Consider the following 25681-nt stretch of genomic DNA (forward strand, 5'->3'; position numbering starts at 1 on the left):
ATACTATCTTTTAGATGGTATAAAATAATCTCAAGAGATTGGATAAATTAGTCCCGAAATTATAATCCCGGTATAATTTTGGCTACCTACCAAACGACCACTAAAAGTCTTAAAAGGTTAAAATTCATAGAACTTGAATCGTAGGCCTCCTCTAGCTCTATGAAGTCAGAATCAAATATTTTGATTTACCTTGGCCAGAGGCGGATTTAGGATTTAAAAGTGACGGGTGCCATAATTTTCTTCAATATACATCTTATTAGGAACGTGTATTTGAGTCGGATCCATCTCTTTTTAGTTTATTAGGGTCAACTTAATAGGCCTTTTTTAATTTGCAACTATGAAAATTACATCTCAAAAATAAAAAAAACGAACATAATTAGCATCTTAAACAAGGAATCACACCCATTAACAACAAGGTAAAATCAACATTTTCACCAAGGGACTTGCATCTTTTATGTATATTAAAAAATGAACTTGCACAAGTAAAACAACATTTTCAATAAGGAAATTACACCAATCAAAATAAGAAAAATAATAGAAACTCTTCAATAAGTAATTACACCTCATAAATAAATGTAGAATTAGATAAACTACAAGTTCTACAAAATAAATCATAAATTTCATGTCTTTTCTAAGCAATGCTTACGAAATTTCCATCATAATTTAAATAGTAAAGTGATTTAAATTGAATTTAACAATTATAGAATAGCACAAATTTTTATAATACACTCCCTCCGTCCATTTTTATTTGTCCACTATATTAAAAATATATGTCCACCTTTACTTGTAAGTTGTATAGTTTGAAAAATCAAGACACAATTTACCATTTTATACCTATTTTACCCTTATTATTAAGTACTCCAATTTGTTTCTCATTTTATTTATTGCTTATTAAGAGTATCTCAAGTCAAATATAGACAAGTAAACATGGACGGAGGGAGTAATAAACAAAAGAAATTATTAAAAAAAAAAATTGAATGTTAATCTCAATCCAAAATTCTCATTGAGACCCAAGTTTTTCGATTTAAATACTCATAGATTTGAGATTAAGAGAAATTATTAAGTTAAGGGATTTTGAAGTTTCTATTTGTGTGTTTTAGTTAAAGATCACAGATAAAATAATAGAATAGAGGAAATGCAATATGAATAATAAAAAGATAAATACAAAATTGGGAGAACCGAAAAGGAAATTACTAGTCATGTGAATCGCTAGAAACATGTGAAATGTATGGCTAACCCAATAACGAAAGTCTCGTAAGGGGATTGGAGCAGGCTACCATGAGACAAAAGATCTTCTTTCTAAAGAGATTCGATTCGGAACTAACAGCCTCGGTTAATCCTGTCTTTCTTTGATAAGAATCAATACAATCTGTACAAAGGAACTAAAAAGCACAAAGAAAAACGGGAGTAGAAAAATGTTCAAGATGGATTCAAACTTGTGTCTACCAGCCATGTCACCTTTGTCTAATTTGTGACTATGGGTGGCAGGATCAAATATTTAACTTAGTTTAAGCAAATTACAACATAAGTATATAAAAAATTTATCAATCTAGGGAGTTTCATATCACCCCACCCTAAAGGGTGGATCCACCCTTGACCTTGGCAACTCTTCGTGAATAATAATTCAAGAGCATGAAAGAAGTACCCTTGAGGACATGAGGGAAATTCATACATCTTTACTTTTACTCTTCATTCTTCTTTCACCTCCTTTTTTTTTTATTTTTTTTGATAATTGTAGTGTTCTGACCAGCTTGCACGCACCTCGACAGATTCTACGAATGGGGTACCTGTTACCTCCCACCAGCACAGATAACCAAGTGTTTTCGTCTCTACTGGAATTTAAAATTGAGACCTCATTATTCTCAATACACTTCATTGATCATTAAATCATAGCCTCTAGTGCCCTTCACCTCCCTTTTTTCACTCCAGCAAACTGTGAAAAAAGATGGGGGAAGGAAGTAGCTTCTCTAATTTCTACTATAAATTTACCATATTAAACATAGCCAAAATGTGAATGACACATTGGCAGTATACAGTAACGCGTTTTTTCTAATGTCTCTATTAGTACACTGTAATTTGGTCTTGGAATGCGACAAGTAAAGATAACTTGGACAATACCGACATAAGATGTGCCAGGTGGATTACTTATATTCTCAAGGACTTAACTTACGAGCATCATTAATAGTTTCACTTATTATAAACAGTCTATCTGCAGTTGTTTCTAGGTAACTTCATAGTGTAAAAACAGAAATTAGACTGTTCTCAGAATAAGAATGTAATTTCCCATAACTGCTTCTCTTTTAACAGCTGCAATAAGAAGAATAAAAAAGTAATATGAGTCCCCTCCTGTATCAAGTGAAAGTAATAGTACTATTTAGACATCAGATGATATATGTGTAATTTGAAATATCTTAGACACATTAAACTGAATCTTGGTGTAATGTTAGAGAACATAAAGTGGGCGTTATACGTGTCACCACGTCAAGTAGGGGGAAGACTGAGAAAAAGAAAGCTGACACTTTTTTTTTAAACTTTTTAACTTTCTTTTTTACATTCTAAGTAGAGCCCAGCACCAGACTTGTCTCCATCATGCACCTGAAACCTTGCTTATATAAATACTCATGCCTGCATCTTCAATTATCAGCACAATCCTACATCTTCTATTATAAAAAAAACAACACATTACATCTTCTATTATCAAGAACGGCAACAACGAAATGACTTTAACACTTCAATTATCAACTTCCTTCATCAATTTAAAAGAAACCAAAAGTGTTAAAACAGCTGATGATTTCTTAGGCATGGTTTCTTTTGCACAAACCAAGCCATCTTGCCGTCTCATAGTAAAAAGTTCGATGCAAGAAGATGAACTCTCCCATGAGAGAATCATGGCTAATCCCATGGAAGTGAGGGAAAATGAGAAAAGAGAGAAGCTTCATGGGTTAAAAGCTACTCACAGCAATAGCAGTACCAAGGTACCTGTTTTTGTGATGCTGCCACTTGACACCATGACAATGGGAGGGAAGTTGAACAAGCCACGAGCGATGAATGTGAGTTTGATGGCCTTGAAAAGTAGTGGAGCTGAAGGGGTAATGGTGGATGCTTGGTGGGGATTGGTGGAGAAAGATGGACCCTTGAAGTATAACTGGGAAGGATATGCTGAACTTGTCAAGATGTGTCAAGAACATGGCTTGAAGCTTCAAGTTGTCATGTCTTTTCATCAGTGTGGTGGAAATGTTGGAGACTCTTGCAGGTACTGATATACATAGGTCTTTTTTTCTGTTTATGTTTTATGATTTAAACTATAGCACAATCATTTCATATCGGTCTTTATCAAGATCTAGTGATACTCTATTCTATTTTCATTAGCCTCTAATAAGCTGCAGTATTATAAAGTTAGTAAAACTTCAAACCCCATGTAAATAGCAATCTGCACTAATACACCATTATTTTCATAGATTCATAAATAATCTAGTTAAGTTCTGATGAACTAGGAATTTCACCTTTTCAATTCTCATAATTAAAATCACGACACCAGTAAGGCACTTCCTGTCATGTTAGTACTGTTTCTTAAATCTTCTCACTATTCAGACTCTTCAATTCTAGGAGAAATCGAACAGCCACTAAGAATTGTTATGGATTTTGCAGTATTCCCCTACCTCCATGGGTACTTGAAGAAATCAGCAAGAATCCTGACCTTGTCTACACAGATAGATCAGGCCGGAGAAATCCCGAGTATATTACCTTAGGTTGTGATCAGTTACCAGTGCTCAGTGGAAGAACACCCATTCAGGTGTATACTGACTATATGAGGAGCTTCAGAGAAAGGTTCAACGATTACTTGGGAAACGTCATTGTGGTAAGATTTCTGCTTTACAGTATCTTGTGTTATTACTTCAATAGTACACTTCCTATTAATTCACCATACCTTAAAGCAACATCAACTGAAAACTCCAAGCATACACTTTAGAACACACACAAGAAGGCATAAATCGATATATCTTTCTCTAAGGGAGAATATGAGTTAGTTGGAAACTGAAGCTGCTAATTAATGTGAAAAAAGAAAAAGGTTCAAGCATAAAAACCACTGCAGGTCATACTGTCACAATTCCCTTTTAGGATAGAGATTAAACAATTCATCCAAATCCAGAAGAAATATCAGTTGAAGCTTAAGTTGAAGTAATCTAAAAAAAGTTACTTTATGTCAGTGTCATGTAGAGTGGCGGAACCAGAATTTTCACTAAGAGAGTTCAAAATATGTTGAAGTGAACACGCGAAGAAGTTAAAGGGGGTTCAACATCTACTAAATATAAATAAAAATAATCTTACTTAGTATAATAGGTGTAATTTTTCGAGGGGGTTAAATGCTAAGCTCGCCTGGTCATGTGGTCCACTTAATTTGTTGGTTACGGATCTAGGTGGACCACTAAAGAATATATAGTCACCCAAATGACACAGGGGACCTCCTAATATACTCTTCAGGCTAAAATGGTATGAAAACTTGAAATTGACATTCTGTTTTCTTCTACAGGAAATTCAAGTGGGATTGGGTCCTTGTGGGGAGCTAAGATATCCATCCTATCCAGAAAGCAATGGTACATGGAGGTTTCCTGGAATTGGAGAATTCCAGTGTTATGACAAGGTAACTACTTGCATCTATGGCTTGAAATATAAAATAATCTTGTTGATTACATGACTAGTCTCAGAAAAAAAGTAGGAAGACCATCAGATGCTGGAAAACAAATAACAACTTCTTTGTTTATACAGTTATCAAAAAAAAAAAAAAAAAAAAACTAACTTCTTTCTTTTGTCAACACAGTACATGATAGCTTCATTGGCAGCAGCCGCCAAGGCAGCTGGAAAGGATGACTGGGGCAAGGGAGGACCTCATGACTCTGGGCAGTACAACCAGTTTCCCGAGGATACTGGATTTTTTCAAAATGATGGAACATGGAACAGTGAATATGGACAGTTCTTCCTAGAGTGGTATTCAGGAAAGCTACTGGACCATGGTGACACAATCCTAGCAGCAGGAGAAAGTATATACCAAGGTTCTGGGGCTAAACTATCTGGAAAGGTAGCTGGGATTCATTGGCATTACAATACTAGATCACATGCTGCAGAGTTAACGGCTGGATATTATAATACAAGAAAAAGAGATGGTTATCTACTTATAGCACGTATGTTAGCGAAACATCGTGTTATTCTTAACTTTACATGTATGGAAATGAGGGATGGTGAACAGCCCCAGAGTGCAAACTGCTCACCAGAAGGCTTAGTTCGACAAGTGAAAAATGCAACGAGAATTGCTGAAGTAGAACTTGCTGGAGAAAATGCTCTAGAGAGGTATGATGAGGAAGCCTATTCTCAAGTTTTGGCAACAAGCAGGTCAGATTCTGGAAATGCATTGAGTGCATTTACATTTTTGAGAATGAATAAACGATTGTTTGAGCCACAAAACTGGCGGAATCTAGTGCAATTCGTTAAGAACATGTCGGAAGGAGGTCGAAATGCTGGACTTCCAGAGCGTGACTCCAGCGAGACAGACCTTTATATCCATGTAGGATTTATCAAAAAGAGTCATTCTAAGAAAACCAAAGAGGTTGCAGTAGTGTAAAGATACGCATCTGTATACATGTAATATAGTCATCCCATTGTAGGTTAGCGGAGAAGCACAAAGTATTAGCGCCATACTCATAGAACCTAAATGATTCCACAAGAATTCGAGCCTGTGTCTGAAGCTAAACTGAAGAAAACAAGAAAAAAGAAGCTAAGTATGTCAATATTTGCCATCCTGGTTCAGAGGTTGTGAAGCTCTGGGTCATTGGGAAGATGAGACAGTATCAATGTATCATACAAGTATTTGGATGAGCATATTATTTTTTTTTTGTATTCTGCCTTCCACGTTTATTATTGAAAAATAAAGGAGCTAATATTACTGCTTCCTACAAGCATTTTCCTGTTAATATTTGTGCTTTGTTCCTTCGTGGTATTAATTCAACGAGCAACTTACTAGAATGTAACATACTGCTAGCCCAACATACATTTCAAGTAGAGAAGATCACCAATACCAATTCATTGTGGTAACCCTTTGACACAACAATCCGTGCTGACATATTATAAACATATCAGCAATATGGTGATAAGTCAGCTCTAGAGCCTCCGCGGAATTATTTTTGAGCTCTTAGCATTATCTGTTTAGCCATGTTTAAGAGTATCTGACAGTATTATTGAACAAAGTACACAGCTTAATGATAATATGGGAAAAATTACGCAGGCGTTCTTACATCTTCTTCCGAGTATTTACTATCATGACTTCTCCTCACATAAAGAAAATTTATGGACCGCCATTTGCCATACTTCTTGACTGAATTTAGCTTGGTCAATAAATGGAGACGGTAAAAGGCATTTACAGGGACACAAATCAAGAGAAACAGAAATAAAGGTACCAAAAGAGGTCTTCCGTATTTGGGAGATAGAAAAAATAACTTTTGGAACAAAACATCGTTACAATAAATTACAACATATTAATATACATATCATTACAGAAAAAAGTCAACGGTCAAGAGGTCACAATTCGAATAACAGTGTCATAGTCAGAAATCAGAATCTAGTGACTAGAGCAAAGCTTAGCAATCCCAGAAGACGTGATTCAGAACCGTTCAGCAATTTGACAGTGAGGTTGATCCCACTTTATTTTTAACATTACAATGAGTTTAAATTTTATACACTGTCAATATAAATAATTTTTTATATTATCAGATCATTCAAGTCACTAAGTTTGATAGAGAACAATCAATACAAAAAATCTGACTGTGTTTTGTACCCTTAATTGACGGCAATTCCCTGCCTTCCTTCATTTGCTTTTATCCATATTGCAAATGTGTGCTTGCACTAATGAATGCATATTGTTATTAATGAATTCATATCGAAAATCCTGGAATATAACTTGTCGGTAATGTTTCTGATGGATTTGTTGGAAATCAGCGATTTTCTGGTAGTTGTGAGAAGCTTTTTCTCATTAAATCGTTTCATAGTCCCACCATTGAGAAACTTTTTTTTTTTCTTCCTTGCTTCAAATTTTGACCGACGTTAAAAGTTTAATGCAAACTAGAAAATATCCAAAACTACGGACAATCCTTCACGGCACCTTTTAAAATTTTTGTAACTAAAAATTCAAAAAGCTTTTACTCGTTAACAAATCAACAGTGTGTGAACTCTGACTTGAAATGGATTTTGATAAGAAAAGGAAAAAATGAAAATCTTGAAAAAAGAAAACAGTGGAATATAAGGGAAAGTGAAGATTCTTTTGTTATGGTTGTCCACGTATGTATGAAGTGAAAGTCTTGTTTTTTGGCTGTAGGCCACGCAGAAACTAAGGTAGCTAAGTTTTGTGGGGTTTGCAAAAGAAACCACTCATTGATTATCAATTTATCACCACAAATATGACTGAGAATTTGAAGGGAAAAGAAATTCAGGGACACTTCATTATTTGACCTCTATTCTTTTGACTATGTTACATTATTTTCATACATACACCTTTTTCGTCGATCAAAAAAGTTAATGAAACTTGAGAAGTATCTTGAAGTTAAAGGTCTCTGAAATATCTACAATGTCGTACCGACTCTTTTTTTTGCAAATAATATCTTACAGTTAAAGCATATTCCAAACATTGCTTCTCATTTGCATTTGTGCTTTTATTTTTATTTTTATTTTTATTTTTCTTTCATCTCAGAAATTGAGGAGGACTAATAAGGAGGATTATAACTAAGATATCCTCACTCAAATTATGTGTAGTTTAAGGATGAAACAAAACTCATTGGCACTTTCCCAAGTGAAGTACTCTTCTTTCTTACATTTTTTCCCTTCCTTAAAATCATTCGAGTAGAAGTAAGACATCTCAAATCATATATTAATTCCCACACCTGAAACTTTTTCAATCTTGCCCTTAATGACCTAGAACAGCCCTACACGCAGACAACAGTGACACCGGCTCTACGCACAGGCGAATAATTTAAAAAATACACTGAGTTCAATACTAAGAATCTTGCGCTGACTACAGAGAACCTAAATTCTAAATCCCCTGTGACTCCACATAGTAAAGATCAAATATCTCTATTGACTTTCACAATTTATCCGTGAATAATAATTCAAAGGCGTCAAAGGAGTACTCTTGATGACATGAGGAGAATTCATACATCTTTACTTTTACTCTACAATCTTCCTTCACCTCCCCTTTCTTTTTAATTGTAGTGTTCAGACCAACTTTAACGCACCTCTACTAATTCCACGGGATACTTGTTACCTTCCACCAACACAGATAACCTAGTGTTTTTGCCATTGCTGGGATTTGAACCTAAAACCTCATGGTTCTCATACACTTCATTGACCACTAAGTCACACCCTCAAATGCCCTTCACCTTCCCTTTTTCACGCCGGTAGACTCTGAAAAGGATAGGGGGAAGAAGCTGCTTCTACTATAAAAATTACCATATTAAAACACAACCAAAATGTGAATAAGATATTGGCAGTATCCAGTAACGTGTTTTATATTGGCAGTATCCAATAACGTGTTTTTTCTAATGTTTCTATTAGTACACTGTAATTTGGTCTTGGAATACAACAAGTACAAATAACTTTGAAAATACCGACATCAGATATGCCACGTGGATACATTATATTCTCAAGGACTTAACTTACAAACATTATTAATAGTTTCACTTATTATAAACCGTCCATCTGCAGATGTTTTTATGTTAGCTTATAGTGTAAAAAACGAAAACCAGAGCCCACCACCAGACTTGTCTTTTCATGCATGCACCTCAGACCTTTAGGGATCTTGCTTATATAAAAACTCATGCCTACATCTTCTATTATTAGCACAATCCTACATCTTCTATTATAAAACACAACACGTTACATCTTCTATTATCAAAAAAGAGAAACAAGAAATGGCTTTAACACTTCAACCATCAACTTCTTTTATCAATTTAAAAGAAACCAAAAGTGTTAAAACACCTGATGATTTCTTAGGCATGGTTTCTTTTGCACAAACAAAGCCATCTTGTCGTCTCATAGCAAAGAGTTCCATGCAAGAAGATCAACTCTTCGATGAGACAAACATGGTTAATCCCATGGAAGTGAGGAAATATGAGAAAAGAGAGAAGCTTCATGGGCTAACAACTACTCAGAGCAATAGCAGTACAAAGGTACCTGTTTTCGTGATGCTTCCACTTGACACCATGACAATGGGAGGTAACTTGAACAAGCCACGAGCGATGAATGTGAGTTTGATGGCCTTGAGAAGTAGTGGAGCTGAAGGGGTAATGGTGGATGCTTGGTGGGGATTGGTGGAGAAAGATGGACCCTTGAAGTATAACTGGGAAGGATATGTTGAACTTGTCAAGATGTGTCAAGAACATGGGTTGAAGCTTCAAGTTGTCATGTCTTTTCATCAGTGTGGAGGAAATGTAGGAGACTCTTGCAGGTACTAATACAAGGCTCTCTGCTGTTTATATTTTATACTTGAACTAACGGACAGTTACTTCATATCTTGCTTTATCAAGATTTAGCTATTTTCTGCTATATTTCCACCAGGCTCTACTAAGCTGCACTATTATAGAGATAGTAAAGCTTCAAACCCCATGTAAATAGCAATCTGTACTAATACACCATTATTTACATAGATTCATGAATAATCTGGTTAGGTTCTAATGAACTAGGAAGTTTACACTTTTTGTTCTCATAATTCCAAATCACAACACCAGTAAGACATTTCCTGTCATGTTAATAGTGTTTCCCAAAGCTTTTAAAGGGAATAAATACTTGCATAGAATCTTAGTATTCAGGTTCCAATCATTAATTTGAAATAATTAACAGATTTATAATCTGCCAACGATCTATTCCACTGCGATCTAATTATCTAAAGAAATAGAGTTCATAGCTTTTAAAGGGAAAAATTCAAGTGGAACTAGAATTTCTTCTCACTATTAAGACTCGTTCTAGGAGAAACTGAATTGTCACTAAGAATTGTTATGAATATTTCAGTATTCCCCTACCTTCATGGGTACTTGAAGAAATCAGCAAGAATCCTGACCTTGTCTACACAGATAGATCAGGCCGGAGAAACCCCGAGTATATTTCCTTAGGTTGTGATCAGTTACCGGTACTCAGAGGAAGAACACCCATTCAGGTGTATACTGACTATATGAGGAGCTTCAGAGAAAGGTTCAACGATTACTTGGGAAATGTCATAGTGGTAAGATTTCTGCTTTACAATCACATATCCTATTAATTCACCATAACTTAAAGCAACATCAACTGAAAACTCCAACCATAAGCTTTAGAACACGCACAAGCAGGCATAAATTAGAGTATGAGTTAGTTGGAAACTGAAGCTGCTAATTAATGTAAAAAGAAAAATGTTCAAACATAAAAACCACTGCAGGTCATACTGTCATAGTTCCCGTTTAGGATAGAGATTAATAATTCATCCAAATCCAGAAGAAATATCGGTTGAAGCTTATGCTGAAGTACCCAAAAGAGAAATTGGTGAATAAGAAAACAAGTGAATAAGCAAAATCAGTAAGTTACATTATGTCAGTCTCATGTGGTCCACTTAACTTGTTGGTTACGAATCTAAAAGGTGGACCACTAAAGTATAAAGAATCACCCAAATGACACAGGGACCACCTATTATACTCCTAGTACTATATGTATTTCAGGCTAAAATGGTATGAGAACTTGAAATTGATATTCTGTTTTCTTCTTCAGGAAATTCAAGTGGGATTGGGTCCTTGTGGGGAGCTAAGATATCCATCCTATCCAGAAAGCAATGGCACATGGAGGTTTCCTGGAATTGGAGAATTACAGTGCTATGACAAGGTAATACTTGCATCTATGGCTTGAAATATTAAAATAATCTAGTTGATTACATGAGTAATCTCAGGAAAAAATTAGGAAGACCATCAGATGCCCGAAAAAAAACCTAACTTCTTTCTTTATACCATTATCAAAAAAAAAAAAAAAAAACTAAACTTCTTTTTTTTTTTTCTCAACACAGTACATGATAGCTTCATTGGCGGCAGCTGCCAAGGCAGCTGGAAAGGATGACTGGGGCAAGGGAGGGCCTCATTACTCTGGGCAGTACAACCAGTTTCCTGAGGATACTGGATTTTTTCCAAGGGATGGAACATGGAACAGTGAATGTGGACAGTTCTTCCTAGAATGGTATTCAGAAAAGCTACTGGAGCATGGAGAAAACATCCTAGCAGCAGGAGAAAGTATATACCAAGGAACTGGAGCTAAACTATCTGGAAAAGTAGCTGGGATTCATTGGCATTACAATACTAGATCACATGCTGCAGAGTTAACAGCTGGATATTACAATACAAGAAATAGAGATGGTTACCTACTTATAGCACGTATGTTAGCAAAACATCGTGTTATACTTAACTTTACATGTATGGAAATGAGGGATGGTGAACAGCCCCAGAGTGCAAACTGCTCACCAGAAGGCTTAGTTCAACAAGTAAAAAATGCAACGAGAATTGCTGAAGTAGAACTTGCTGGAGAAAATGATCTGGAGAGGTATGATGAGGAAGCGTATTCTCAAGTTTTGGCAACAAGCAGATCAGATTCTGGAAATGCATTGAGTGCATTTACATTTTTGAGAATGAACAAACGGTTGTTTGAGCCACAAAATTGGCGGAATCTAGTGCAATTCGTGAAGAGCATGTCGGAAGGAGGTCAAATTGCTGGACTTCCAGAGCGTGACTCCAGCGAGACAGACCTTTATATCCATGTAGGATTTATCAAAAAGAGTCATTAGATATGCATCTGTATTCATGTAATATAGTCATCCCATTGTAGGTAAACAGAGAAGCACAAAGTAGTAAAGTGACATACTCATAGCACCTAAATGAGTCCAGAAGAATTTGAGGCCGCATCTGAAACCAAACTAAAGAAGACAAGAAAAAGAAGCTAAGTACGTCAATCTTTGCCACCCCCGTTCAGAGGTTGTGAAGCTCTGGGTCATTGAGACGATGAGACAGTATCATAAGCATATTATGTTCTTTGTACTCTGCCTTCCACGTTTATTATTGAAAAATGAAAGAGCTATTATTGCTTCCTACAGGTATATTCCTGTTAATATTTGTGCTTTCTTCCTTCGTGGTATTAATTTAACGAGCAACTTACTAAAAATGTCTGATAAAAATATCGCTAGCCCAACGTTATTTATAACAACAACAACATTTGGGGGCAGAGTTAGCTCATCGGATGCGGGTTCGGTCGAACCCAGTAGCTTGGAACAAACCTTATATTTGTATTAAAAAATCTATTAAACATATACAAATTATTAATTTAGAACCCATTAAATTTAAAAAAACTAAAATCCCGAACCCATAAAAGTGAAATCTCACAAAGTGGGGTCTGCGGAGGGTAGAGTGTACGCAGACTTAACCCCCACCTTGGGAGGTAACTAGGTTGTTTCGGCACAAGGACAAGCAATTCAAAGCAGTACGAAAAAGGAAATAACGGAAGCGAATAGGCCATGGCAAAATACTATGGTATCGATCTTTCATATTATGTTGTATATTATATGTTTTTTATAGCAGCATTTCGCTATAGCAACCAAAAAGAACAAACGACGCTGATATATAGAGTTTTGACTGTACAGACTTGTATCTCGAAAATAAAGGCAATTTAGTTATGACGAACAAGGAACTAAATTTTCCAGCAGAAGAAGGTTGAAAACATGAAATCTAAGAGATTTCTAGAAACGTCTATGTATCTTTAGTTGTCAATGAGGCATCATTCTCTTCTATCGATCATCTTACTCCTCCTTCTCAATTTGATACACTGCTAGAAGAAAAAACATAGAAATTAACAGCTCGTAATTTCAGAAAAATAAACAAAATCAAAAAAGAAAAGGGTTAAGACAAGTAATGAGACTAACAGTTAAAACTTCGAAGCTACTGACAAAAATTACTGATGTTTCTTTTAGGATAATATCATAACTAAACTGTCACTATTTTCCTCAAAATATATTAAACTCAAAAATCATTTTCTCCTTATTGGTATGTCATATCATTAAATCTCATTTTATTTTTTAATAATAAATCTATTTAACTCATCAAACTCATTAACTAAACTCATATTTTATACCCGATCAAACATGACCCGATTAAAAAGCAACAAAGGAATCAAGCCATACTTTCTATTAAACCCCTACATGTTCAACCAAAGATTATATCTACTGAACTAAAGATCACGTTTTGTTTGTATGTAATGTAATTTTTGTGGTATTATGGACAAATTCACTCTAAGACGAACTCGTACTTTTTAGTTAATTCGGGAATTAATTAATCGTTTATCAAGGCGATAGGTGATTGTTTCCAATTTCCATAAGCTTCTGATTTCCGAATCTTTGACTAAATAGAGTGAATTTGGGCTTTCGCAAAATAAAACAAAAGATCAGGTGAATCAAATAAGCAGTCTGTGGCCTACTGTCCCTCGAGGTTAAATAATGGGGAAAGGGTCAAAAATGTCCCTCTGCTCGTGGAAAAGTGCTAAAAATACCCTCATTATAAATTTGGATCAAAAATACCCCTCCCATCATTAAAGTTTTTAAATATACCTCTGTTTTAACGGAAATCCCCAACATAATCTGATTTCATTTTTAAACCCGCTCCATTTAAATCCAACCCAACTACATAAAAAATTCATATGCGACCAACTTGTTCCCGAGTCCTACATCTGGAGCCACTAGGCACAGGAGTCGGTAACCCATATGCGTTTTTTATTTAGTTGGGTCGGGTTTAAATGAAGCGTGTTTACAAATGAAATCGGGTTATGTTGGGAATTTCCGTTAAGACATGGGTATATTTGAAAACTTTAATGACTGGAGGGGTATTTTTAACCCAAGGGGATATTATTATCCCTTTTGCATAAGTAGAGGGGCATTTTTGACCTTTTTCCCTTAAATAATTACTTACACACAGACAAAACGGAATCAATTATCAAAAGGCATAATACATAAACGGACTCTCAATCTTGGCTTCAGCAGGCAAGTATGCCCTCTAACTTTGGGTGTGCACAAGTAACCACTTCAACTTATCTCCACTTTATCAGTTGAACACTCCAACTTACAAAATGATCATCAAGACACCTCTAAAATTTATGTATCACGTCAGCATTTGTGTTTATATGTTTAACTTTTTATACATTGAGATATCTACTTGTGCATACCAAAAATTAGAGGGCATATTTATTAGCTGAGATCAAACTTGAGGCCCTGTTTATATATTATGCCTTCAGAGAACTAATACAAATTAATAAACGTATTATGCCTTCAGAGAACTAATACAAATTAATAAACAATCGTTGTGATAAATTGCTTAACGCTTTTGTGGCTTGAATAGTTAAAACTTGGATTGTATTAATGCTTCTTAATAGAAAGTAAAAGCTTTTTTTTTGCGCGGATTACCCTTCATTTGGAGAGGTCTTTAATTTTTGTCTTTTAAATTGGTGGTCTTTAAATTTTGTCGTTCGTCTAACACCCCGAGATTGAGGGTTCGAATCCCAGCTTAGTCAAAAAACAAAAAACAAAAAAATCTCAAGTAAATTCTGCCTTAAGGCAGAATTTCTGCATGAAGGACAAAATTTAAAGATCACCATTTTGAGGGATAAAAATTAAAGACCACCCCAGCGAACGGCAGTCCTGCAAATTACGGGCAATTCGCAGAATTGCCCTTCGTTTGGAGTGGTCTTTAAATTTTGCCCCTCATATTTGAAATCTTTAAATTTTGCCCTTCGCATAAACCCTTAGGTTCCAGGTTCGAACCCACGCAAATAAAATTTTAAAAAAAAATTCGCAAGGCAAGTTTAAATTTCGCTATGCCCCCAACGGCATACACTTGTGAAGGAATTACCAAAGTTACGGCCGACCCGCATACTTATGCCTTATGGGGCAGATTTGAGATAAGTATGCCGGGTCCCAAGATAACTTTGATAATTCATTCAAAAGTTTATGCCCATAAAAGTTTGCCCATTAAAAGTATGCCCTCACCGATAACTTTGTGAAGGAATTACCAAAGTTATGCCTGAACCGATACTTATGCCTTATGTGGCAACGTAGAAGATAGCGGTCCGCATAACTTCGATAATTCCTTCACAAAGTTATGCCGGTCCTATGATAAAAGTTTGCCCATTAAAAGTATAAAACGCCCCACCGCATAACTTTGTGAAGGAATTATCAAAGTTATGCTTACCCAAGATACTTATGCCAAGTCCGCCCATATACGAGTATGCCGGTCCGCATAAAAACGTAATTCCTTAACAAAGTTGTACGTCGTTGGCGGATAGCGAAATTTAAACCGCCTTTGCGAATTTTTTTTTAAAATTTTGATCGCGCGCGGGTTCGAACCCGGGACCCATGGGTGTTAGCCGGCGGGCAAAATTTAAACATTTCAAATATGAGGGGCAAAATTTAAAGACCACCCCAAAAGAAGGGCACTCCGCGCAAAAAAATGGCAAATTACCCAAGTAAAAGTATGATTTGGTTTTGTAGATAGAGAGCCCCTTTGGATGGGCTTTTGGTTTTTATTTTACGGAAAAGGGCCAAATATACCCCTGTACTATCAAAAAAGGGTCAAATATACCCTTCGTTATACTTTGGGTCCAAATATACCCCGATCGTTATATGTTGGGTTTAAATATATCCCTCCACAGTTAAAGTTGACCTAAATTCTACATGGATTAATATTTTAATAAAATAAATATTATGTGGCATGTCACCTCACTTACAAAGCCAATTTTACCCCTCCCCTCCCTATCTTCTTCCACCACACCTCCCCCTCTACTACTAACGTCCTTAGAAGACTCTATTAGACAATTTCTGTACAATGTCAATTGATCTTGCACATAAGAGTAGTGATAGTTTAAATTGCGGAAAATGTGCCTGCCGTTATGTCTCTTTTCCTTGCCCTTACCTTTTAACGGTCTCTCTCTCTCTCATATAGTTTACTAGGAATAGGGAAGGCCCAACTGGGCAGCAGTGATCATGAGGCCACTGAGATTCGAACACAGCGATTCATGTGGCCTTTTGGCTATTGTGTTGTCCCCTTATGTACTTTTAAATGGAGATTTCATCCCATAAAAGAAATGTGAAAGGAATAAAGATTGTGAATACTCCAATTGATAATTCTCTTTTGATGTCATTATTCCTAGCAAAATAAAATAAAATGACTAACCAACTTCCTTTTACATTCTGGAGTTATTGTTGTTAGCCATCCATGTACCTAACATGAAGTATTGAGACAACTCTAGAATTTGCCAGGTACTGAATTCTAAGGAGTGGTGGAAGAAGGACAGTAGTAGTAGAGGGGGAGGTGTGGTGGAAGAAGATAGGGAGGGGAGGGGAGGGGTAAAATTGGGTTTGTAAGTGAGGTTGCATGCTACATAATATTTATTTTATTAAAATCTTAATGCCATTTAGGAATTGAGTCAACTTTAACTGCAGAGGGGTATATTTGAACCCAAAGATAACGGCGAAAGATATTTGGACCCTAAGTATAGCGAAGGGTATATTTGGCCCTTTTTCGATAGTACAGGAGTATATTTGGCCTTTTTCCGTTTATGTTATTTGTTATTTTAGCTTAAAAACAAGCATTTAAAAGCACTTTTTTATTTTATCCAAACACTACAAAAGTGTTTAAAAACTAGTTTGGCTTAAAAGCACCTAAAATAAGTCGATCCAAACAAACTCATAATCTTTAATTGAAGATGTAATGACTTAACAGAAAGTATGTTTTGATTCGTTTGCTTCATTTTAATCGGGTCATATTTGATCCGATATAAAACATGTTTGGTTAATGAGTTTGATGAGTTTAAATAGGTCTATTATTAGGGGAAATGGAGTTTTAATGACATGGCAGGATAACTAAGTGAAAAGAAGACTTTTGAGGTGCTTAGTATATCTTGAAGAAAATTGTGATAGTTGAGTGATGTTATTTTCCTAAAAGAAATAAAGATGATTTTTGTAGGTAATTTTCAAAACTTGGGTGACTATCAAAAGAATTAACTCCATTGCGAGTTGACGGTGTCAGGAAGTAAAAGGCTTTTTTTCTGTTTTATTTGTTTATTCTTAGGATATATACCAGTGTTATTTGGCCCGTGCTAAATTCGGGCCCAAAATTAATATTAAAATTAAATTTACAATTACTTTTTTCTCTCTCTTTGTGATATTAAGTTATTAAAAGATTAGTTCGACCTTTTCTGCAAATTCCAAAATACTAAAGGTTCTCCAAAAATTAAAATTGCACCCAAAGTATTTAAAAATTGAATAAAGACTTTTTTGTCCTTATTTTAGACTTCTTTTTAGCATTATTTATTTATTGAATTTTATTTAGATTTAGACTTTGGAAATTTCTTGAGATCCAACTTAGCTGTAACATCTGTGTGATTAAAAACATCCATTATGAACTATAACACTTTCTTTCAAAAAGAAGAAAAATAATTTGGTTCAACAGACATCAATTTTATATGTTATATTTATTCTTTCGATGAGTTGTTAGTAGATGTTATTTTCATTTAAGACATACAAAACTCAATGAAAATATGAAGAGAATTAATGACTTTTCGTAATATAATTAAATCCTTTTGCTTTCCAATAACTTATGTGATGAGGAAATAACATTTCTTTCTTTTGTTAGTTTATAAGTGGCACACTATTTTATAAAATGTACATTCTAATCATTTTTTAAACAAAAGTAAAGCTTCAACGCTCCATGCTTAATTTAATCATGTGTCCCTATGCTAAACAGACAACCTCATCCTTTTTTAACCCCCTTCCCCCGCCCCGAAGGAAAAAACGGTACTCAAAAACCTTAAATATGATTGATCCTTTTTGTTATAATTGTTTGATATTTAGTAAGTTTTGGCAAGTTTTAGACCACAAGATTTAAAATATAACAAATATCTTTAATTTAAGACCATGAGATTCAAAAGTCTCCCTTTATTTCTTAAACTTCATGTCCAACCAAACTAATACACTTAAATTGGGACGGATGGAGTATTACTATTCCTTGAAAAATTAAAAATTATGTAATATTTAGGTACACAAGAATAAAATATGTCATTTTTTTTAATTATACACATCAGTTATAGTTGGAACGATTCTAAGGATTTACAGGTTATTGAAGCTAATGCGTATATTAAAGGAGGTAACATATTTTAGGTAGTTAATTTATCTATGTAATAGACTGAGAATACACGCAAAAGTATTTTTAAAATTTAAATAGAAAATGTCTAATAGAAACAACATAGGGGGAATTTCAATAATGTATAATTTAGCACACAAAATTATATTTGCATAGCCAAATTTTTAAATTACAAACCTATGACCCAACAAATTATGGTTGCAGCTTGTATATACAGCATTATACAACAATGTACAACTTTATACAATAATAAACAACTTTATACACCTACTGTAGACAATGTATAAACCTTGTATAAAAATATATAATAACGTATAAGAGTTATTTATACACACTTTTACAGTGTTATGCAGTGTTATACAGTGTTTATACAATGTTAAAAGTGTAACATAATGTATGTGTTTTATACACACTTTACCCTTAAAAAAACACAAACATTAGAAAGAGATTTGGAAGGAAAAATAGCATCTTGGAGTTTGACATGGGGGGGAAGGGGGGTGGCTATCTCGGGTAATTATTTTTTTAAAAAAAATGGGATGAAGGCTACAAAATGTAAAAAAAAAAAAAAAAAAAAAAAAAAAAAAACACTATGGCCATTTCGGGTAAATACTTTACCCAAAATGCCATAGAGTGTTATTTTCCCAACATAGTGTCATGTGTTCGGGTGCTTAATTGAAATAAGTCGCAATTTATGTGTTCATTTAAAATTTATTGACAAATTTTTAAAAAATATTAAGCCAATAAAGTAATATATAGTAGGAGAAAAATGAAGCGTATAAAAGAAGTTATAGTACATTTCACGTCACCCTCTCAAGTAGATAAGCAACCAAGGACAACTAAAAGGTTGAATTTCGAAGAGAAGTCTTTTGTTTAGTAACCATTAGTTAGAATCTAACTAAGTAGTTAGTAATCATTAATTAAAATCTAACTAAGTGACTACAAAATCTTTAGATTTACTCTTATTATTATTATTATTATATATAAGTGGTATAGTAAAGTTTGATGAATGTTTCTGAGTTTTCATTTCGGTGTGACATGACAAATAACACTGATGACATCCTCCAGATATTCTCAATTTTGCGTATGCTTAGAGGAGGCTCCAACAGGTGGAAGGAAAAACAACAAAGAGGCGGCTCCTGCGAATTGCCCGGTGGTCTTTAAATTTTGTCCCTCATATTTGAAATGTTTAAATTTTGCCCTTCGGCTAACACCCATAGGTTCCGTGTTCGAACCCACGCGCGTCAAAATTTTAAAAAAAAAATTCGCAAGGCAGTTTAAATTTCGCTATGCCGCCAACAGCATACACTTGTGAAGGAATTACCAAAGTTATGGCATACTTATGCCGGACCCGGCATACTTATGCCTTGTGGGCAGACTTGGCATAAGTATGCCGGGTCCGCATAACTTTGATAATTCCTTCACAAAGTTATGCCGGATCCGGCATAAAAGTTTGCCCATTAAAAGTATGCCCCCACCGGCATAACTTTGTGAAGGAATTATCAAAGTTATGCCGGGTCCTAACAGAAATAAATATTTGAGTGATAAGTCATAGCATGTTTTGTTACCAGTTATCCCAGAAAGTGGTTCAAAATATTCATCATTCTTGTGGAAGCTTGCTAGGTGTATCACGTGGAGGACCTAAAGTTTCTGACATTGTGGATAGCATTCAGGTGCTTGACTGACCATCTATAGCTAGCTTACTTACACCAGAATTATTGTGCTGGCTTTATCTAAGATTTACTTCTTGACAGGAATAAACATGCTCTTGTCTTTGGGTGAAAATGGCAGATACGCCTTTTTGGTGCAAATGCAATTCATGATGAGGTTGTCAATCGTGCGGATGTGTTAATATTGTTAAGTTTGGATTCATTTATTTTAATTAGGATGGGCATGTAGTTAAAAATTATGTGAAGAACTGACTTTTTCTTGAATACTTATGCCTTATGGGCAGACTTGGCATAAGTATGCCGGGTCCGGCATAACTTTGATAATTCCTTCACAAAGTTATGCCGGTGGGGGCATACTTTTAATGGGCAAACTTTTATGCCGGACCCGGCATAACTTTGTGAAGGAATTATCAAAGTTATGCCGGACCAAAGATACTTATGCCAAGTCCGCCCACAAGGCATAAGTATGTCGGTCCGGCATAACTTTGGTAATTCCTTAACAAAAGTATCACGGTCCCATAGCGAAATTTAAACTCGCCTTGCGATTTTTTTTTTAAAAATTTTGACTGCGTGGTTCAAACCTGGAACCTATGGGTGTTAGCCGAAGGGCAAATTTTAAAGATTTCAAATATGAGGGGCAAAATTTAAAGACCACCCCAAAAGAAGGGCACTCCGCGCAAAAAAAATGCGGCTCCAACACCAAACAAGTACTTTGGGCCCGTATAATTTGAGGCCCATAATTACTACTACCATTAAATTTTAATGGTTATTTATGAGATAATTACATTTTTGGACCTCTCAAAATAATAATAGCCAACAAATGTATATTTTGTATATAAGTATAAATATACATATTATATACAAAAAAAAAAAAAAAAAAAAAACATATAAGTACATATGATATACATAGTCAGTTTATAGGTTTTATATATTTTGATTAGTGCCCATAATTAATTTCAGCCGACCACACATAAAAAATTTAAAGTTTGATAAATCAAAGATATATTATAATAAATTGATTATAGAGGAATTCCGCATCTAAAAAGTTAGAAGAATAAATTTCAAATAACAATATACATAAATTTTATTAAATAATTTAAGATCTCATATTCACGTTTTATTTTGCACTATCCATTTCCATTTACCCTTTGTTTGGATAGTTGTTTCCCGTGGTTCATTATGTACAATATGGTATGGTACAGTATGGTGTTGTATTGTATTGTACTGTATTAATGAATACAATGTTTGGATAGACTATATCGTTTGTTGTGGTTTAATAACATTTGTATTGTTTGGTTTGACTGTATGGTACTGTATAATAACTTGTAAGTTTACTAAAATACCCTTAACTCTTAATTAGAAATAATTTATATATATTAATAAAACTCAGGTAAAGAATAAAATAGGAACTTTAAAAAATAAGTAGGTAGTGGGTGGGGGAGGGGTGGGTGGTGTGAGGTGGGTGATTGTGAGATAAGAGTGGGGGTAGTGGGTAGTAGGGTGGGGGTGAGTGATTGTGGGGGTAGGGTTGGGTGGTGGTGAGGGGTAGTGGGTAGGGGTGGGTAGTGTGGGATGAGGGTGGGGGTGAGTTGTTGTGGGGTGGGGTTAGGCGGTGGTGAGGGGTAGTGGGTGGTGGGGGTGGGTGGCAGAGGAGTGGGGTAGTTGGGGGTGGGCGTGGATGGTAAGGCGGGGGTGGGGTTGGGGTGAGTCGCGGGGGGTGGGTGGGGGTGAGTGGTGGCGTGGGGCAGGCGTGGGGGTGGGGGTGAGTGGTAGGGTGGGGGTGGGGTGGGGTGGGGTGGATGGTGGAGGGTGGAGGGTATAATGGAGAAATGAAATACGTAACCACGGAAAAACCACCAAATTCGTGGTTTCAAAAATTGGGACTTTCATGGTTATATAATCATGGAATGAACCACGGGTTTACAACACCATACCACATAATTTTAAGAACAATGGAAACAAACATGGTTTCCTAGAAAACCATACATTAATGAACCACCGGAAACCACCATCCAAACAGGGGGTTAGTCACTCCTGAGTAATTGAGAAATCAATTAGGTGAGCCTAAAGTTACGTTGTTGCGTTATATTTTACAAAGTTGGATTCTCACGGAGCTTTTTTTTTTTTTTTTTTTCCATTTTTCTCCAACCTGAGCGTGTGCCAACACACACAAAAAGAAGACGATAAATAGATTAATTACCTAGTTTTTCCTTAGACAAAACAAAAATCTGTTTTTGTATATTTGTAGTTTTGTACTCGAAAAATTCCAAGAGTCAGTACTGCAGACCTATTTATTTGTCTCCACTTAAATTTAGTGTGCAGTATGCTTCAAACCTACTACTGTATGGTATTACTATTACCTATGACCCTTGTTTAACCTATACATTACGCACTGTGTTCAAAGTAACATAATACCAATTACCAAAAAACGATTAAAGATTAGATTAAAGATGTTGATAAGTCTTCCTAGCTAGGATCACTTCGAGAGAACAAAAACAAAGGTCGCATGTTGTAAAATAGAGATGACACCAAACAAGTAGAGTTAATTTGTACGTGGGGTTTAAAGTTGTTCACGTTTCAAAGAGGGATAGCCACAAAGCAGAATAAGAAAATAGCAAATAAGCTCTCTTATAGGGGGGCCATTATGATAACCATTTGAAGGAAAGGAGGAGGATTGCCATGTTTAGCCCACGTGAACATTGCATGCAAACAAACAGAGTCATAGTCCTTGTGGGAACAAAATGCTAACATCCTCTGATGCAAGAAAATAGACAATCAATGAATATGAAAGATTGAAATGACTACGACGATGTTACTTAAGGGTATCTTACCATTTTTAGCCAGTCGACTTGTGAAAAATTCACTCGTATAGTCATTATAGATCGTAGTTGTTGTTATATACTCAGTGAGTATAAATAGTGTATGATCAATACAATACACACTGATTACTGACTTATATGCATAAAAGATTAAAAACAAATAGGGTTATTTTTTTGTCGCGACCTTATTGGGTTGTTGTGAAAGGTAAAATTCTCATTATTTCGTACTAACTTAGATAAGATGAGATCCTACACTTTACCTCATTTACCCCACAAGATCGGAGGAAATAAAATGAAAGAAATATATGACCAATTAATGCACATTTTTACGGAAATACATTGTCATTCTAAATTGTTTCTTTTTTAATTTCAGAAGCTTGGCCAAATATATATGAATTGTTCACTAATGAAATTTTAAAAATAAATATTTGGAACAAAATAACGTTACGAGAAATTACAAGGGTAATATATAAAGCGTTCTAGAAAAAATCAATGGTCAATAGGTCATAATTCAAATAGCAATATCGAACAGTCAAGATTTAGTGACTTTCTTGTCTTGTTTTTTGTGTATGTTGAAACTGAGCACAGCTTAGCAATTCTATAAGATGTGATTCAGAACTACATAGCGATTTTGACAACAAGGTTGATCACTTGATCCCACTTGATTTTTAACATAATTGTAAAAGATACTATATAGGGGTGTTCATGGGTCGGTTTGGATTGGTTTTGGGTTAAAATCAAAACCAAACCAACCTAGTCGATTTTTAAAATTATTAAAATCAAACCAAATCAAATATAATACATATCTATTAGTTTGGTTGTAGTCGGTTTGGGTCGGTTTTTTTATTTTTAAAAAAAAACTACTGGTATTTCTCTCTTTCATGTTTTTTTTTTCTATAATTAGGAGAGAATTTTCTACCCTTTTCCAACTTATAATTCGTTATTATCCTTTTATTGTGGTAGCTATAGTTTTCTTGCATTATGGAGAAAATGTCTTAGAATTTATAATTTAATTAAGTGAAAAAAAGTTTATAAGAAATACAAAAAATAAATTTAGGTAAATCTCATAATAGTTGTTTCTTTGAATAAATGAGTTTGAATTCATGGATTTCTTTTTAAAATGGGCTTAATGTATAAATTTCATTGTCTATTAGAGATAAATAAAATTTTGCTAAAATGTGAGTGTATAAATTATTTAAAAGCATTTATAAAATTAATATCTTGTATATACATAATTATAAAAAGTATTTATAAAATTTGTCGGTTAGGTTCGGTTCGATTTTTTCTTCGGTTTGCTTTCAGTAAAACCATAATCAAACTAAATACTATCAGTTTTTAAAATTTTAAAACCAAACCAAACCCAACCCAAGTAAATGTCGATTTATTTAATCGGTTTGATTCGATTTGGATCGGTTTTTAACCAAACCGTGAACACCTACTATATAAAGTGGATTCTCAAGTCACATTTTTTTTTTTTTTTTATATAGAAGAATCACTAGAAAAAATCTGACTGTGCGTTGTGCCCTTAATTGACTGCAATCCCCTCTCCTCCCTGACTTGCCTTATCCATATTGCAAATGTGTGCTTGCATTAATGAATGCATATTTAATTATTTATTCGTAATAATTTTGTTTTGTGTCCCTTCACGAGGAGATTGCTCTCATTGTTTTATTATCCCAATCCTAAGTTCTAAACGAACAAGGGACAGCAAATTTCACAAGAAAATTGGCTATGACTTTTTTATCGATATATCAATAAGTAGTGGAACTAATGAAATTCTCTCTCTTTTTTTTTTTTTTTTGGTTAATGAACTGAACTGATGAAATTCTATAACAACGGAATGTGAATAATAAACAAATAATAGTCCAAATGCTGAATCCTACGACGAAGAACAAAAATTATAGTACCATTAAATTGGAATAATTAGGAAAATGTTTGAAATTCGAAAACTTTGGTCAAACATACTATAAATAATATTTAGAGACTCAAGTTTTGGATTTTCTCTCCTAAACTATTCAATAGCAATATATGAAGTTTAACATGATAGACTACAAGAAGCTGATAAGATTTAATCCCCTCCACAAATGATTAGCTGGCAGAAAAGGGAGATACGTAGGCTAAAAAAATAGCCAAAAGAGAACAAAATTTGTCAATTCACTAATAGCTGTGACATATTGGTATTTTCCCCGCAATTGAAGATCTAAAGCAAAATCTTTTGGTACTCTTATTTTGTTTTCATGTTTTTATATTTGACCTTAGAATACCTATTCACCGACAACTTTCGGCCTTCAAATAAAAGTTTACATGATTGATGAATTGGATGATTTGATAACCTAATTTCGAAATTCAAACCAAACTTATAAGTGGCATTTTATTGCATTGGGATCAAGAAAGGGAAAAGGAGAAGAGAACAGTGACAATTGAGCCTACCTGTTTTATGAGCGACAGATTCTCAGTTGATATTACTAGAGTGTAAATCTTGATGATATTAATCATAAAAGTGTTTTTCTTTAGGATTACAAGACTAGCTTACATCGAACTAATTAATCCTCAAATTGTAATAGCGAACGAAGTAGCAGTAGCAGTACTATGAAGCACTCACTCCCCACCTAGTTCTAATGTAAATATTGTAATGGGAGATGCACCAGTTTGTATGTAAGTAAGTTTGTTTTGATATAAGTCCTTTCAACACCCAAAAAAAAATCCTCAAATTCTTGTATCTTTAATCTTAATTATGTCTAATTGGTCTTAGGTTGAGTTGGTGGTTCTTGGTGATTTTGTTGAATAACCCTACATGTCAAATTGCCAATCATGGTCAATTAAGCTCTATAGTAGACTTTTTTTTTTTAAAGAAATTAGAATGCCCTCTTAGAACATTGAGAACAGAAATCGAGTTATTCGAGCTGTTCAAAGAAAAAAAAAAAAAAAAAAAAAAAAAAGGTCAATGTTTCCCCGCAAAAATATATAAAAAAGA

General features: G+C 34.6%; 2 protein-coding genes across 3 annotated transcripts in view; both read left to right on the top strand.

Moving 5' to 3' along the window:
• The first annotated feature begins 2629 nt into the window (after positions 1–2629).
• Positions 2630–25681, top strand: part of LOC132030271 (beta-amylase 3, chloroplastic-like) — a 30240-nt gene continuing 7188 nt past the window's right edge. Inside the window, exons 1-4 of one of the 2 annotated variants that reach the window (XM_059419835.1) lie at positions 2630–3253; positions 3649–3859; positions 4532–4642; positions 4820–5637. In XM_059419835.1, the coding sequence (XP_059275818.1) occupies positions 2718–3253; positions 3649–3859; positions 4532–4642; positions 4820–5617 (1656 nt within the window). In that variant the 5' untranslated portion in view covers positions 2630–2717 and the 3' untranslated portion in view covers positions 5618–5637. Of the gene's footprint in view, positions 3254–3648; positions 3860–4531; positions 4643–4819; positions 5946–25681 lie in introns of those variants that run through there. The other variant, XM_059419834.1, reaches the window with a different exon arrangement.
• On the top strand, positions 8774–12133 carry LOC132030272 (beta-amylase 3, chloroplastic-like). Its single transcript, XM_059419836.1, has 4 exons — positions 8774–9487; positions 10048–10258; positions 10774–10884; positions 11063–12133. The coding sequence occupies exons 1-4, from the start codon at positions 8952–8954 to the stop codon at positions 11828–11830; spliced, it is 1626 nt and encodes a 541-aa protein (XP_059275819.1). The 5' UTR covers positions 8774–8951; the 3' UTR covers positions 11831–12133.

This window comes from Lycium ferocissimum, chromosome 9, assembly GCF_029784015.1.
Source record: "Lycium ferocissimum isolate CSIRO_LF1 chromosome 9, AGI_CSIRO_Lferr_CH_V1, whole genome shotgun sequence".
Lineage (NCBI taxonomy): Eukaryota > Viridiplantae > Streptophyta > Magnoliopsida > Solanales > Solanaceae > Lycium > Lycium ferocissimum.